This window comes from Marmota marmota, unplaced genomic scaffold, assembly GCF_001458135.2.
Source record: "Marmota marmota marmota unplaced genomic scaffold, marMar, whole genome shotgun sequence".
Classification (NCBI taxonomy): Eukaryota; Metazoa; Chordata; class Mammalia; order Rodentia; family Sciuridae; genus Marmota; species Marmota marmota.
The window spans coordinates 17,642,849-17,659,112 of record NW_026000108.1 but is presented as its reverse complement, the minus strand read 5'-3'; the positions used below and the strand labels follow the sequence as shown (position 1 = coordinate 17,659,112).

General features: G+C 39.8%; 1 protein-coding gene across 5 annotated transcripts in view; it reads left to right on the top strand.

Annotated features, from left to right (window-relative positions):
* Ppargc1a (PPARG coactivator 1 alpha) overlaps positions 1–16,264 on the top strand; it is a 438,089-nt gene that overhangs the window by 414,952 nt on the left and 6,873 nt on the right. For all 5 annotated transcript variants that reach the window (XM_048784279.1, XM_048784277.1, XM_048784278.1 and 2 more), the window contains exons 8-12: positions 1,433–2,348; positions 2,887–2,991; positions 3,145–3,265; positions 13,480–13,601; positions 13,947–14,098. In XM_048784279.1, the coding sequence (XP_048640236.1) occupies positions 1,433–2,348; positions 2,887–2,991; positions 3,145–3,265; positions 13,480–13,601; positions 13,947–14,098 (1,416 nt within the window). The remainder of the gene's footprint in view (positions 1–1,432; positions 2,349–2,886; positions 2,992–3,144; positions 3,266–13,479; positions 13,602–13,946; positions 14,099–16,264) is intronic.

The window sequence follows — 16,264 nt, the reverse complement described above, 5'->3', positions numbered from 1 at the left end:
TTTTTTTTTTTTTTTTTTTTTGTATGTGTGTAAAGTAGGAGAGCGAGGCAGCATTTTCCTCTTCATATCAAAATTTCATGTGGCTTTCTGTGACCTACTTGGTTCTTGATATATTTTTTTTTTTTTTTCTCCCAGTAAGGTAGGATTTTTTTTTTCCTTGAAAAACGTGCAGTTGCCTCAAGTCTAACCCCAGGCTTGTTAGCGGGCTGAAAACTCTTTTTTGCTGAATAGCGTTCACCCATCCTTCTAAATAGACAGTGTATTGTAAACTAAAATGTTCCCTTGTAAGCATGAAGTCATTTGAACTCCAGCCTGCCCTTCTTCAAAGTCCCCTGGACTCTGGAGCCATTTCACAAGGCTTCTTCCTTGGTGTGGAGGGAGGAGGAGAATCTGCTGAGGGGTGAAACTTAGCGGTAGCTACCGTACTGCACAGACCCTCCTACCTTGGCCTGGGATGGAATTTTCCACCCTTCCGTGGCAGAGGAAGAAGGGCAACAACTGACGAGTGTTCCCCTTTCTTCCTTTATTTCTTCTTTATTTAATTAGTTGCCAGAGCTCGGATTCATTTCAATCCTTCCGTCTCATCGCCCTCACTGATGTACTCTAAATAAAATGGTCCACTGGCGCAGCGATATTTACTGTTACCGTTCACTTAGGTTTCTGTTGCAGAACCATATTTTAGACAGAATGTATTAGTTATGCTTACAAGAACGTATTATACCTACATTAGCCATGGTTTACTAAGCTAATGAACTGTGGAGACAAAGAATCATTGCCGTCAAGTCATCGAGTGACTCTGGTTCCCTGCATTCGTCTGGTCTGTCGTATTTTACTGACTTGGAAGATGCCTCTGCCATTCCCACCCTGACCAACGTTTGCTTTCATTCCATTTTTTTTTTTTCAATTTTCAAAATTGCTTAATTCCCCAGCTTCAAGGTTACATTTTCTTGATGGGCTGAAGAGCCCTGAGCGCATGCCTCTTTTGCAATATTCTTTGCAGACAAATGGAACTGAGGCCTGTTCTGTGGCTCCTGAGTCTCATTGCTTGAATTTCCATGAGGCAGCCTGTACCGTATCCTTGAAGGAATGAGCAGTGTGATGGCTGGAGCTGTGGGGGCCGGGGGTGACACCTTCATGTTGCCTGGGAAGCAGGATTTGTTAGCATCGATGTTTGAAATACAAAATATCCACAGCTCCTGCTGCTGCCTGGCGCCGTCGATCCATCTTTTCTTGGTGACAGAGGCTTAGGGGAAGAGTCTGTTTTTCAAGTGTTGCCCTGAATTTAGCTTCCTGCTTCTTCACTCAGTTTTAACCCTTGTCTGAAATCTCGGAAAACTTAAGAAACGTGTCTTGTCATTTAAGAACATCATCTCTGTCTCTTTTCTCTCTTTATTGCTACTCTTTTTTTTTTCCTTTCTTTTTTTTTCCTCAGGCCTCACTCCACCCACAACTCCTCCTCATAAAGCCAACCAAGATAACCCTTTCAGGGCTTCTCCAAAGCCGAAGTCCTCCTGCAAGACCGTGGTGCCACCGCCATCAAAGAAGGCCCGGTACAGCGAGTCTTCTGGTACCCAAGGCAATAACTCTACCAAAAACGGGCCTGAGCAGTCTGAGTTGTACGCGCAGCTCAGTAAGTCCTCAGTGCCCAGCAGTGGACACGAGGAAAGGAAGGCCAAACGGCCCAGCCCACGCCTGTTTGGTGACCATGACTATTGCCAGTCAATTAATTCCAAAACGGAAATACTTATTCACGTGTCACAGGAGCTCCCAGACTCTAGACAACTAGACTATAAAGATGCCTCCTCTGCCTGGCAGGGGCAGATTTGTTCTTCCACAGACTCAGACCAGCTCTACCTGAGAGAGACGCTGGAGGCCAGCAAGCAGGTCTCTCCTTGTGGCACCAGAAAACAGCTCCAAGACCAGGAGATCCGAGCCGAGCTGAACAAGCACTTCGGTCATCCCAGTCAAGCTGTTTTTGACGACGAAGCAGACAAGACCAGTGAACTGAGGGACAGTGATTTCAGTAATGAACAATTCTCCAAACTACCTATGTTTATAAATTCAGGACTAGCCATGGATGGCCTGTTCGATGACAGCGAAGATGAAAGTGATAAACTGAGCTGCCCTTGGGATGGCACGCAATCCTATTCATTGTTCGACGTGTCGCCTTCTTGCTCTTCTTTTAACTCTCCGTGTAGAGATTCTGTGTCACCACCCAAATCCTTATTTTCTCAAAGACCCCAAAGGATGCGCTCTCGTTCAAGGTCCTTTTCTCGACACAGGTCGTGTTCCCGATCACCATATTCCAGGTCAAGATCAAGGTCCCCAGGCAGTCGATCCTCCTCAAGGTAAACCTTGTCAAAAGCCACCCGGGCCTTAAGGTGCTGCTCAGGAAGTCAAAGAAGTATCCGAACCCCACAGCCAGCCCAGCCCTTCCCCCGGCCTTTCCTCTTGGCTGAAACCATATTGTTAAGTGTCCCTCCCTCCCCAAGTTCCCTTTCAGCTCTCAGGCCTGGGCGCAGTGCCTTGAGCCAATGCGATCAGAGAGAGCAATTTGTAAGAAACTTGTTCATCTAACTTTTTCCATTACCTGGAGAGCTGCCCTGTGCCAGGATAGTTGAGATCCATGCGAGATAAAGCTGACAGCGTACCAGACCTGGTGCTCAGTGTTCACATCAATAAGGAAGCAGAGAGAGAGAACACATCCCTCCCAGGCCCCTGAGCTGACTAGCTGATCACAGGCTGTCACTGGGAAATCTCACTAGGAGCTAGGAAGGAAAAGCCAGTTTATGTAGTCCGGTGTTCTGCGGGACGTTCAGTAGCGCCAGTAAACTTGGGGTCAGTGGCAGTGGCAAATGTCCCTTTCCTTTTTCTCCTCTTTCCCAGGTCCTGCTACTACTATGAGTCAAGCCACTACAGACACCGCACGCACCGAAATTCTCCCTTATATGTGAGATCACGTTCAAGATCGCCCTACAGCCGGCGGCCCAGGTAATGAGGCGTGTCCTTGTCCTTGGGCTCCTTATATCCCTTCCTTTAGATGACAAGATGGTATCTAAAGCCCTTCTGACCTCCCCAAATTACCATTTATCTTGTTCCTGCAAATGGAGGTGGTTGACTTAATGACGAAGTTGTGTTTCCCAGGTATGACAGCTATGAGGCGTATCAGCATGAAAGGCTGAAGAGGGAAGAACACCGCAAAGAGTACGAGAAGCGGGAATCCGAAAGGGCCAAGCAGAGAGAGAGGCAGAGGCAGAAGGCAATTGTAAGCAGCTGGGAGCTAACTTTCTTTTTAAAAGAGGGTTGCTATTTTTTTTTTCCTATGTGCTTTTTTTTTTTTCTTTTCTCTTTTTGGTAGATTAGAAAATAAACAAAAGCTAAGGCTTTGTCTAAATGGGCTATAATCAGCCTTTTGGCTTTAAAATATCAATGAGTTTTCAGTCGCGCTTAACAGAACTTATTGGAAAAAAGTGCTGTGTCAGGAGATTTCCCATTCTAGTTGCATTTGGAAGTTCATTACTGTTTTTGAGTTTTGTTTTGAAGAATGGAGGGAGTAGAGGTTTATTTGGGCAGATACTGGTTTCATCTGGCTAGAGATGAGTTTTTTTTTTTTTTTCACCCTTTCTGGTTGCTTCTTTCTCTGAGTGGACAAGGGGAGGTATTGCTGTTTGGTTTCCGTTTTCATCTTTTTGACAGACTCAAGGATTGGATTGTCCATGAAGAGACTGGGTTCATGTTAGATTTAAAGGCGGCTGTAGAGGAAGATTTGCTGGGGAAGTCATCATTTCTTAGTTCAGATGGGTCAGCCCCTAACTCATTTGTCTCTTAGGGTCAGTACTCTTTTTTTTTTTGACATCTGCTAATAAGTAGACTTTCTCCCAGCTCCACACTGCTGCTTATGCACCTAGACCTTAGATGGCATAATGAAGCTCTGTGACGGTCAACACCCCATACGCGTCCATGGCAGACACTCCTAATCGATTCTGGAACTCTGCCCCACCAAGCCCCCACAGAGTCTTAGGGTCTTTCCCAACACGGTGCTCCAGAGAGCCCTGGCTAATCATTCAGATATGGCTCTACTTTGGCTCATTGCACCTGAGGCCTGTCTGTGCTAGTTTCTAAGTTCAGTGAACATCAGCATTTGACATGTTTTGCTTTTGAGCTAACCAGGGCTTAGGGAAATGATTTTAAACCATAGAAGTTGGATTTCTATGGTACCTTTAAGAAAACCCACTAACAGCAACAAAATTTTGAAAAACCTAAATAAAAGAGCTGACTCATAGAGTCCAACTCAAGCCAGCTGGAGGAAAGAGGCTAAATGAGAGGTCTGTTAATCACAGGCATCGAGGGGAAAGAACCGAGAGGTAATTGAACAGTTAGACCCAAGTTCTGGGGTGTTTGCTGCCATTTAACTTTGAACCTGCCAAAGACTAAATCAAAGGCCCTGTGCAAATTATAACACTTTTCCTCCTTTTTCCCAACTTTCAAATGAGCTGTGATATTAAGATTTGCCAGAGAATCATTAGTTAACACTTACAAAGACTAATGACAATTAAAAATTCCATTTTTCTAATATTGCGATGTTTAATTAATGGCCTATTCAATAATTATAATAACTCACATTTATATAATGCCATATAGTTTACAAAGCCTTTTAATATGGCACATTACAATTAATCATTACAAAAGAGAATCATGTTAAGCAAGCATGTAGGAAAATAGTTATTTTAGTGTCTGCAAATTCGTATTTTAAAAAATTCTTGATCCCCCCCCCCCAAATAGGATATTAAAGATAGAGATTAATAGTTTCATCTTATATGTCCTCATTTGGTCAAAACATAACTGAATTCGAAAGCCAGATTAATATTTTCATCAAAAAATATATAAATTGGGCTGGGACTGTGGCTCAGCAGTAGAGCGCTCGCCTAGCATGGGCGGGACCCGGGTTCGATTCTCAGCACCACATAAAAATAAAGGCATTGTGTTGTGTCCATCTACACCTAATAAATAAATAAATAAATAAATATAAGAAAGAAAGAAAGAAAGAATCTATCCATATATATATATATATATATATNTGTGTGTATATATATATATATATATATATATATATATATATATATATATAACATGTATGTATTTTAAGCCTTTCAAAGATGATTTAGCTCCCAATTCCTAATTAAAGAAATCCTAAAGGAAGGGAGGGCAAAGATTTCCTATGCCTGCAATGTCAAATATGGTGGTTATTAATCCATGGATAGTTTGATTAGACAGAATTAATGTACAGCATGTGATTGAATTTTAAAGACTAAATACAAAAATTAATAAAAAAATTAATTAATACCTTCATATCAATCTGCAAGAAAGAGAGCAAGCTGTCTTTTTGTCAGTTTGACTCTTTCCAAACAGATGGGACAGTGTTGTTGTTCTACATGAATCAGAAGCTTCATTGGGGCTTCCATCCTCAGCTTAAAAGCAGAGACCACCTTGCTTTTCTTTGTGCCTCACATGTTGAAGAGTTCCTCAGTTTATTCTTTGACTAGGACAATCTTTATAAGTTCTCTTCAAAAGAGGACTTGTAGTGTTGCAAATGTCAACTTGGCTTCTCTTAAATCATTTCTTATAAACTAGATATTGGTAGGAGTCTTGATTTGGGAATATGTTTTAGTTTTTGTTTTTGAGAAGCAGATAAAAAAACAAAAACAAAAACAAATAGATTCTTACAAATTGAGGGACCTGTAGGTAGTAAGTGCTTAATGAAGATTTGGAACTTTCCTTTTGTTTCATTATTTTTATTGGTTCATGACAGCTATACATAATGGGATCCATTTTGACATAATTATAAATGCATGGAATATAGTTGGCTCCAATTCACTACCCTACTTACCATTACCCTCCTGGTTCTCTGTTCCCCTGTTCCCTTCTCTCCACTCCACTGGCCTTTCTATTTATTTACATTTTTTTACATTAGAATTTTGTGGATATATATAATAGTAAGTTTATAGTAGTATATAAACTCTGAAGTATATTCAGGTATGTACATTGGAAAATTTGGAACTTTCTGTTGAACCAATTCTCCCTTGGACAATTATGTGCTATTTTTGTTTAACACAAATGAAAACTCATTACTTTCTTTGACAAACATTTGCTAGATGCTTAGGATATAAAATTAGATAAGACCTGGTCCCCATAACCAGAGATCTTCAAGTCTGATAGAGTTGCAGAACAGGCAAAACAGTGTGATAAATGATATGATAGAGGGTCTGTCTAGGGTGCTGTACTGGCATATGGGTGAACCCCCAGACATGGGAATGAGGAAGGACATCCCTAGGTAGATTGAAATGATCTGAACCCTAAAGGAAGGGAGGGCAACAATTTCCTATACCTGCAATGTCAAGTATGGTGGCTATTAGCCCAGGGATAGTTCAAGTAGGCAGATTTATGATACAGAGTGTGATTAAATTTTAATGACTAAATACAAAATATAATGGAAATATATTTAATTAATACTTTAATATCAATCAGAATTTTATCTGATAATGGCTTAGACACATTGATCTAAATTGTGTTATTAAGATTGAATTTTTAGTTTGTTTTACTTTTTTAAATGTGGCTCTTTGGCAATTTAAAATTACCTACATGGCATTTTTTTTTTTTTAAATATTGCTGTCCAAGGCAGAGGCTATAGCTCATACTAAGTTTCAGGAAAACAGTTCAATATATTAGAAAACTACTAGTCTTTTAACTAAAATACTAGGGCACAAGAAGAGCAGGAAATAACAAATTGAGAGGTTTGGTGAAAGGCAGATTCTGAAGGGTTCTATAACTCATGCTAAAGATTTTGAAATCTATCTTGAAGGCACAGTGAAACTATTTAATGAATTTACCCACAGGAGGATTTTCTGATTGATTTCCTTTCTCTAAATGGTCTGCTTTCTTGTGCCATAATGCATTTGCAAAGTATGTTTTTATGGACTTGAGCACAGGGTTACATGAAATAATTTTTGACTCATTTGACTAAAATTAGCTTAAAACTCATTTACGAAGTAGCTAAGGGAACTAGAGCAGTCCTCTAAGTTGCCTACCAGGTAGGTGACTCCCATTTACTTTTGGAGACACCCTCAAAATGATGAATGATTAGCAAATTACATTTGGAATATCTTGGATGCAGTGCTGGATTAATCATTAATCAAATCCTTCACATATTTAGGGGACCATCAAAACAGAGACTCCAAAAGGAAAATTTTAAAGAACCATTCAAAATATAAAAATATTTACAGAATTATTGTTTTCTAGCTTTGTCTTTTGGACTATATAGCATTTTTTTTAGTTCCATAGTTTAGGATGACTGCAAACTTTTCATTGCTTGTTCCTCCAAAAATCTAAGTCCAGCCAAACTTCATGGCATCAAATCAGAAACTAAGAGAACACTATTAGTTATTACTAATACAGAATCATACAGTGTGGTTGAATATCACCATTGTTTCCTCAGCTATTCTCTTACAATTCCCACCTAAACTCTTTCTCAAAAGCCAATTGACTCTCTGCCTTTCTATGTCTCCTAAACTTGAAATAATTCAAATTACATTGGGCTCTGCAAGCCAGAATTTAGTATTTACTGTCTAAACTGTTACTGCTCTAATTTCTTGGTGCATTCTACTTCTAACTGCATTTGCAATCTGCACAGTTTCCTGCCAGAAAACATGATAATAGGATGTTAATTTAAAGGACAAATCTAGACATTATGATATGGCTCAGTGCTTAAAACCAAACCCAGATGTGCCTGGGCAGTGGCCATCCATTTCATTGCTCTTTATTGTTGGTCACTATGCAGCCCTGGAGCCAGGAACAGTATGTCATCACCCATGACCATAAACTTATTCCAAATGGAAAACAATGAAGTTGTTTCAGTTATTCTTTTTGAAGGAAATGCATTAGGTTTTCATTGTAGCCCATCAGCCTACCACACCCCGTGTTCTCTCAGTGCTGGAGTAGTCAAGCCTTTTTAAGAAGCAGTTTCATGTATGTGATTATAATATTAGATTGCAACTTTAAATTCAGTATTTACACATTTTCAGTTTATGGTAAGATGGACAAATTCTAGAGTTCTGCTGTGCAACATATTCCCTATAGTTAATAATATGAGAGTGTGCACTTTGAATTATGCTAAAAGGATCATTCTCATGTTACATGTTCTGCATTTCCCTCTCCTTTCCCTCTATATAGTAGTAAATTTCCTGAGAGGGAAAGAGAAAGAGAGAGAGAGAGAGAGAGAGAGAGAGAGAGAGAGAGAGAGAGAGAGAGAGAGAGAGAGAGAGAGAGAGAGAGAGAGAGAGAGAGAACACAAAGGGACTTTATGGAGATGACAGATAAGTTTACTATCTTGGTTATACTGCTGGGATGGGGTGCGTATATCACCCCAACTAGACATTTAATATGTGCAACTTTTCATACATTAATTATACTTCAATTACATTTATTTGAAAGTAGTTGCCATGTTTCATATTTTCTGACTGGACAGTGTGTTTACTTGCATCTTGGTTTTTAGTTGGACAGTAGCTCTGAAGTAGAGGAGGCTGGATTTATTCACATTAGCCTTCCATGACAAGCAGGAAGATTCCTGGGTAGTATTGAATGGGGTGACTGCAAAATGACTGGAAAATTGTTTCTCCCTTAAGGACGCCTCTGAGTAGCAAACACTTATTGCAAGACTTCTGAATTAGATGAGTATAATCAGTATAAAGAGAAAGAAGGAAAACAAAGACTTTTAATGCATTTTTTCAGAGAGTTGGTGTTTCTTTCTGCCATCCGTATCCTCCCATCTCAACACTTACCTCTCTTGCTTTGTCTTTAGTAGGGTACCTTTGTACACCCTTTCCTGTCCCCGGTATTCATAATCTCTTGGGAATTTTGGTTTTGTGTGTATGGTGCTAGGCCTCAGACTCATGGTCTGAAGCATGCTAAGCACATTCCCTACCCCTGAACTACACCTCCAGCCCTATCTTGAGGCTTTTCGAGGAAGTCATATTGCAACTAATCTGGAAATGAACACACACCCTTCATTGTCAAGGTCGATAAGCAGTTAGCAGGGGAGGAGGAAGTTTGGCATTATTGGCTTGGAAATGTAGAATAAAAGTTCTGAGAAGCAAATTCCAGGTTACAACAGGCTCTTCCTTGTAGGGATCTAGCATTATAGAACATTTTAATGAGATAATCCAGAAAAATGCATTAAACATAGTCCCTTGGCCTACGTAGGGTTCAATAAGTGTTAATCTCCCTACTGCTTTCTGTCTTTCCTTAGTTCTTTTTACTAAGCAGCTCACTGTTTGATGAGAAACAACCATTGTTTGTTTTCCTTGGCTAACTGGGAGGCTCTCTGCTGTTTTTGATAAAGATTTTGGTAAAGCAAAGTGGTTAATTTGGTCATTTTTGTTTCCTTTTATTTATCTCCTGTGTTTTGGTATAACAAGGATTTAGTATAGCTGTTAATACAACGTAAATCTTCAATTTTATTACCCACCCATCAGCAAACTAGCTTTTGCGAAAATTGAAGCTAAAAGTTATTTGATAAATGTTCCGTCCTCCTCAATAGTGAAAACTGGCCTGAAAATCATTTTTCAAGGAGCTTTTTCCAAAGGTTTCAAGTTCCTTCAAGCCTTTAAGAAGTTGGAAATGTTATTAAGCATTTTGATTTCTTTTCCTTTCATCTCCTGTTTAGAAATTAATGTCTTGAAAAATTGGCTGCAAATGTTAAGGTTTTTTAAAGATATGAAATCTATTCATCTGTCTAATACAACTGCAACATGTTAAAAAGCATTGGTTCTTTGCTAGACTTCTTGGCCAGTCTTGGAAAGATTTTTGTCTTTACGTTCTAGACCTTTAGATGCCTTCTATTTTCCTTTTTAGCACTTGGAAAACAAAGCCCTTCAATAATTTTCTCAAATGAAAATTTCAACATGCATTCAGTCTCTGCTCCTTGTAAGGGACTGCAAGATAGCAAGGCCTGGTCCCATTCCTATGTTTCATAAAGAGAGATGGTAGGTGAAAAGGTAATTTAAACACTTGCAGAACGGCCCTCGGATTTCCTGTTTCTTCCCTCTAGTTTGTCTCTTCTTTTCCCTGCAGAATGCATCAGTGTCCATTCTAAAAGGTCCTCTAGGTTCATCTTCTTTTTTGTGGATCATTGTTGCATACAACTTTGTGTAACACTGCAGTTCAGGAGCAGCCCCTATATGTCTGCATATGGGTGTACATATGGTCGATTTTAGCTTTAGCTTCAAATTTCCTTGAATACGTAGACTGTGTGTATTCCCATAATGGTAGCTGAGCAATTTCTTTGCTATGGCTCAATTTCTTTCTCTCCTTCTGCATTTCCATCTCCTTTCCCTCTATATAGTAGTAACTTTCCTAAAAGGCTCATTAAAAAAAAATCCATAACACGCATGCAAGCAGGAGCCAGGAAATTTAAGTTTATATAACAGTCCCATCCCATTTGGCTGTTTGGCTGAAGCTGGCTGTGTAAAGAGAATGGAATGTGGTGTTGTGATTGCCTTGCTGATGTGTGCGCACTGCTCCAGCATGAGCCTCACCATCCACTTCTACTCATCGACTGCCAGGATGTGCTGGGTGCCGTGGAACAGCACAACCACAGCCTTCAGTTGAGACATACAATCTACATGGAAATGGACCAGGCAGTCTGAGCTGTGTGCTCTGCTTCATCTGGCCACTTCTGTAGGCTCAATAGCCATTGTCAGAGGAATTATGTTGGACCCAGTATTTCAGTACAGTACCACCTCTGACTTCCAGAGGTCATTTTTTAAGACCCCCAAGGCTGCAAACATGTAACTTATTACACCACTTAGCTGAGCTACCTGGGCAGTTTTTCCTATAATAAAAGCAACAACCCAACTATCAATCTCCTTTGTGTTGGAGAGTAAGGCACTTAGGCATCTTTAATGTGGCCAAGGGTACAGGTTAAGTGTCAAAATGATTAACTAATTGGCAGTTGGTTTCTTTTACAAGGACTATTCATGGAGATTGTATTTCAGTTATACTTAAAATACAGTGGTTAAAAGGAAAGATATGGTCTCTATTTTCATGAAGTCCTGTGTGGTACTACGGAGGCAGACATTGAACAATAAAGAAACCATTAATTATTTAATTACAACTGGGCATAGAGCTACAAAGGAGAAATAGAAATAGCTGCATTCCATGACAGCAACTAATAAGATGTATGATTTCATCTCAAGTCTCAGAAAGGAAATGAGTGCTAAGCTTAATGTAATTCTAGGAAGTGTATGCAAGGGGCTTGGGGTGCAGTATGAGAAGGGTATTCCAGGAAGCACTAGAATGGTTTGTGCAAAGACCTTGGTGAGGAAGGAACGTGGTATATACCGGGGTCCAAAGGAGGCTCAGTGTGGCTGGAAACCAGTCAAGGAAAGAATGGACTGGGGAGATAGTTCTGGATCATGCTAGGCCTGCCTACCAGGTCTGTTAATGATTTATGCTTTTTGTTAAAAGTTATAAGAAGCCATTGAAATGTTTTTGATAGTAATTGACATGATTAAATTCCTGTTTCCCTAGTAAAGACTATTCTGACAGCAGTAGCAGAACAGACTGGAAGAAAGAAAAGGTGGACGCTGGGATCTAAGCTACAAGGTTGTTACACTAGTCCAGAAAGAAAATCTGGCAGTTTGGCTTAGGGGAGCGGGAATAAAGGAAACAGACTAGAAGGTGATTGAGGAGATTAAACTCAAGAGGACCTAGTGACTGGACATGTGAAGGAGACAAGGAGAAATCAGATATGTTTAAAGGAGGTGCTCAGATTATTGTCCTGAATAGCTGTCTAGATGGTGTTAACTTCACTGATGCAAGGGCCTGTGAAAGGGACCAGTTGAAGAGGGGGGCAGCTGGAGAGCCTGGTTTGGTAAGGCTGGTCCAGTTTGAGATGCCTGGGGGTTGGCCAGCCTGAGATGTCAAGTAGATAGCTGACTGAGTCTGAAGCCCAGACTCTGAAAATAGAGACCAGAGTATCGCGTATGTAAAATATGGCCAAGCACAGATGAGCCGTCCATCCAGGAGGTGAGGAGTCTGTGAAGTGTTCGGTCACATTTCATGAGTGTTCATCACGTGCTCCCTATCTGCCATTTGCTAAATATCTGGCACATGAAAAGGAAAAGCATTCAATAGGTATTGTAGGATGTCTCTTTACTCCAAGCCTAAATTACCTTTCCTACCATCCGAGAATGGAGACTCTCAGTGCATCCAGGGAGAACTCTTAGACAGGTGAAGTCTATGTTTGGTCCTGTGTTTCCTGGTCTTTGCTTCAGTTAACTGAATGCTGTGCAAACTTAAGTTCATTTTATTCTCCTTTGGCCTTGCTAGACATAGACTAGTTGGTAAACACATCCTTGTTCTCAACTCCATGTGTTCTTAAAACCCTTCTCCCAGTTTTGAGAGACACTATCACCATTGGCTTTGCCACCTTAGAGCAAGAGCTGCAGGATTGCTTCTTACACTGAGAAAGAGAATGCATCTTTTTTTTTTTTTTTTTTTTTAAGGTAATCTGTCTTCAGGCTACAAAATATTCTTCCCATATTTTGTGAGTTACAACTTGCTGATGACTTTCAGATGATGATGATATTGACTTCAATTGTGAAAATTAGGCCACACCCCTCTAGTCTTTTCCTAAAATAAGACCAGATCTATTGGAAAAGTGAAATTTATAGCCTCTTTTATTTAGCTCTTACTCTTCAGAGACTCATGGCTTAAAATGGCCTACATTTTAAGACTACATTTCTCAAATTATTGTCTTTAGACCACTTGGATCAGATTCACTGGGATGTGCTTGTTATAAATGAAGATTGCTGAACCTTGTCTTACAATTTCTTTTTTCATTGTTCAGGTGGGATAGACCCCAATAGCTTGTATTTTAAACAAGGACCCCAAGTCATTTTTTGTGTACTAGAATTTAAGAACCATTTTTTAAGAATGTTAAAATTTGTACAACACCTTATTACAATTCTGAGTTGGTAAGAAATTAAATAGTTTTGCAAGCCAGGTCAGTATTGTAATATTTTTCAAGATTAATCATCAAGATAGAAGTATTCAAACTTTTCACAGGTATTAGTCAGTTATCCATTGATAAAAAGAAAAGAAAAGATCTCATTGCACAAATTTCTTTCCCAGTACATGCAATTTTATGTAAGGAAAGGACCAAATGGATAGGGAAAGTAGGAAAGAATGGAGACACAGAAAAAGCATGCATGGGTGAGAGAGAAGAAATTGATACAGAAGAAAAGGAAAGTGAATTTGGATTCCATGGTAGTTTTCTCTTGGGCATGGTACATGGTTTGTTCCAGTTGGCATGCTCTGTGAGTTTCTCTTGTTCATGGTTGTACTTTACGGATGCTTCTAGAGGGCCATCCTCTTTGCTGTCTCCAGAACTAGCTAAAGTCTCTGCTTACATTGCCCCCATAGGAAGAGCGCCGCGTGATTTATGTTGGTAAAATCAGACCTGACACTACCCGGACAGAACTGAGGGACCGCTTTGAAGTTTTTGGTGAAATTGAGGAGTGCACAGTAAATCTGCGGGATGATGGGTGAGAATCTTCAAGATTATTTCTTGTTTAGAAGCTGACGTATGTAAAAAATTATGGCCCTAAGATTACTGGGATGGGAGTTGCCAGTGTAAGTGCTTTGACAGATGACATGTTGAGTTCAGAACCTTATTTATTTTCTTTCATCCCTATTTATTAATCTTTCTAGTTGAGATTTCCTGTCCCAGAAATAAGTATTTAGCTGCTTGACAGGACAATCACACTGATAAATGGATGCAGTAGCTCAGACGTTGGCCCCAGCAAAGTCTCCCAAAGTAGAAAGGGTTACAGTGCTGTATGCTAATGCTCCTTAACCAGTTTTGAATTTCTCTTCTTTGTCCACTGCAGAGACAGCTATGGTTTCATTACCTACCGCTACACCTGTGATGCTTTTGCTGCTCTTGAAAATGGATATACTTTGCGCAGGTCGAACGAAACTGACTTCCAGCTGTACTTTTGTGGACGCAAGCAATTTTTCAAGTCTAACTATGCAGACCTAGGTATGGATTTTATTGTACATAGAGTGAGGAATCCATAATGTAGAGCTCAAAACGGAAGCAAACGTACTCTGCAGGCACTTTGGGTTGGAGCATCTCATCACTTTATTTTACTGGAGGGAATATTTGAATGAATTTTTTTTTTTAAATGTATGAAACAGTTTCAGAATCAAGGGGTCCCAGATTTTGGCAATAACTGGCAGAAATAAATTCTTGTACTAGCTGCATAGGTGCTTACACTGCACTGTGTGTGTGTGTGTGTGTGTGTGTTTACATGTGTTGTGTGTGTGTTTGTAGTGTATAAAGTGCACACATGTGTCTTTTGTGTGGGTATGTTTGTGATCTGATTTTCCTTTCCATACCTACCCTGAATCCTTTTTGTAAACCTAGCAGTGCCATGTTTGTTTAATGGAACAGAATAGAAGAAAGTCCTATTCTCTCTTCCTTATTAATTCACAAACTCTGAAAAATATTCTTATTTTCTATGAATTGCAAGTTGAGAGGCAAAAGTGAAAGCTTCACAGGCTACATCACCCCACATTTACTTTCTTTGAAGTAGATAAGAAGATGAGCGCGTCCATGTGCTAGACACTGTGCCAGGGGCTTTGCAAGCATTTTCTCATTGAATTACCCCAGTTATTGTAGGGGGTGGATGATACCATTGTCATCCCCATTTCACAGTTGATGAGAAGGAAACAGATATTGTTTCCCTTGTGATAACAGTTGTATAGACTCAAGGGAGAAAATTTGGAAAATATAAAAATTATTAAGAAGAAAAGTAAAATCCCCTATCAACCCATCTCCCAGAGATAACCACTATTACCCTCTGACTGTGTTGCTTTGCAGTGTTTTGTCTTGGAATGTCTACTTTCTTATGTTTGAGGATGTGATTCATAGGATTGATACTCTATCAACACATTTTAATGATCATGCAGTATTTTATTGGGCAAATAATACCATTGTATTTAATCATTCCATTCTAGAGACAGATTTATTCACTCTTTAGTTTTTTGATAATATAAATAATGCTACAGTGGACATCTTAATTTCCTTTCCAATTTTGATTTTCTTCTTTTGCCTGTCATTCCTTATCTCCTGTGCCTTTTGATTCCTTGAGGAAGGAGTGAAGGAAGGCAAATGCCTTGTGCATATAACATAATTATTCAAAATTAATTTATTATAATCATAAAATTAGCATATGCATGTATTCCTCAGCATTACCAGACATCATTGCTACCGCTCCTGCGTGGTGTAAAGAGAGAAATGAATACCAAATACAAGGATTTCTTTTTTTCCCTTTCCACAAAGTGATGTCTTCTGGAGTAATTGATATTGGTGGTGTGCATTGTTCAGAGGGAATATGCTATAATTCACTTCACAAGCTAAATAGATAGTGTGGAGCAGGGGAGAGGCCGCTGACTGTTAGAGAGATGGAGGCCCAGGGATAAAAATATAAAACGTGGCAAGTCATTTGTTCAAATGTTGGCTGATAAAAACACTCAAGACAGATTGAAGCCTTGAGTTGATTTGACTTATTTCCTTCAGTGATGAAGGCCAGGGTGTTTCTGGTCTCTCAAAACATCTAGAGTTTAAAATAAGCTACCTAGAGGGGCCTTTAGATCACGATTCATCATGGTAGAGGGAGGATTGGATGGTATTTCCAAATTGAACTGGCACCTCCCTGAAATATTTCTGAGAAGCTTGCCTCCTCCCCTCCTCTCATCTCCCTGCCTAGCCAGCAGCAATAGAAACTTTGCCATTGCTAAGCTCACTCTGTATTTTCTTAGAGGTGTGTTTGATGTGCATTGTGGTGGCGTGGGATTTTCCAATTCCCTCAAGCTCTCTAGTGGCAGGAGAGGTAGTTTTTCTGAGAGTAGGCATGGTGTAATCAAAAGATCCCTGCGTTGGAACCCTGCCAGCCTCGCTTTGAAACTTGCCTTACCACGGGTCTTGGGGAAATGGTTCAACTCCATGAGCTCCTGGTTCTTCCTTGGTGAAACACCTTACCAATACTGTTGCGGAGGCTGTATTAAATAAAAGTTTGAGGAGCTGTTATCCCAGTGTCTGGCAGAACATAGGTGTTCAATAAATAGTAAACGTGATCATGATTTAAAATTATAGCGATGGGAAGTTAGAAATTTGGAGTTGTTTTAAAATGGAAGAATCAAC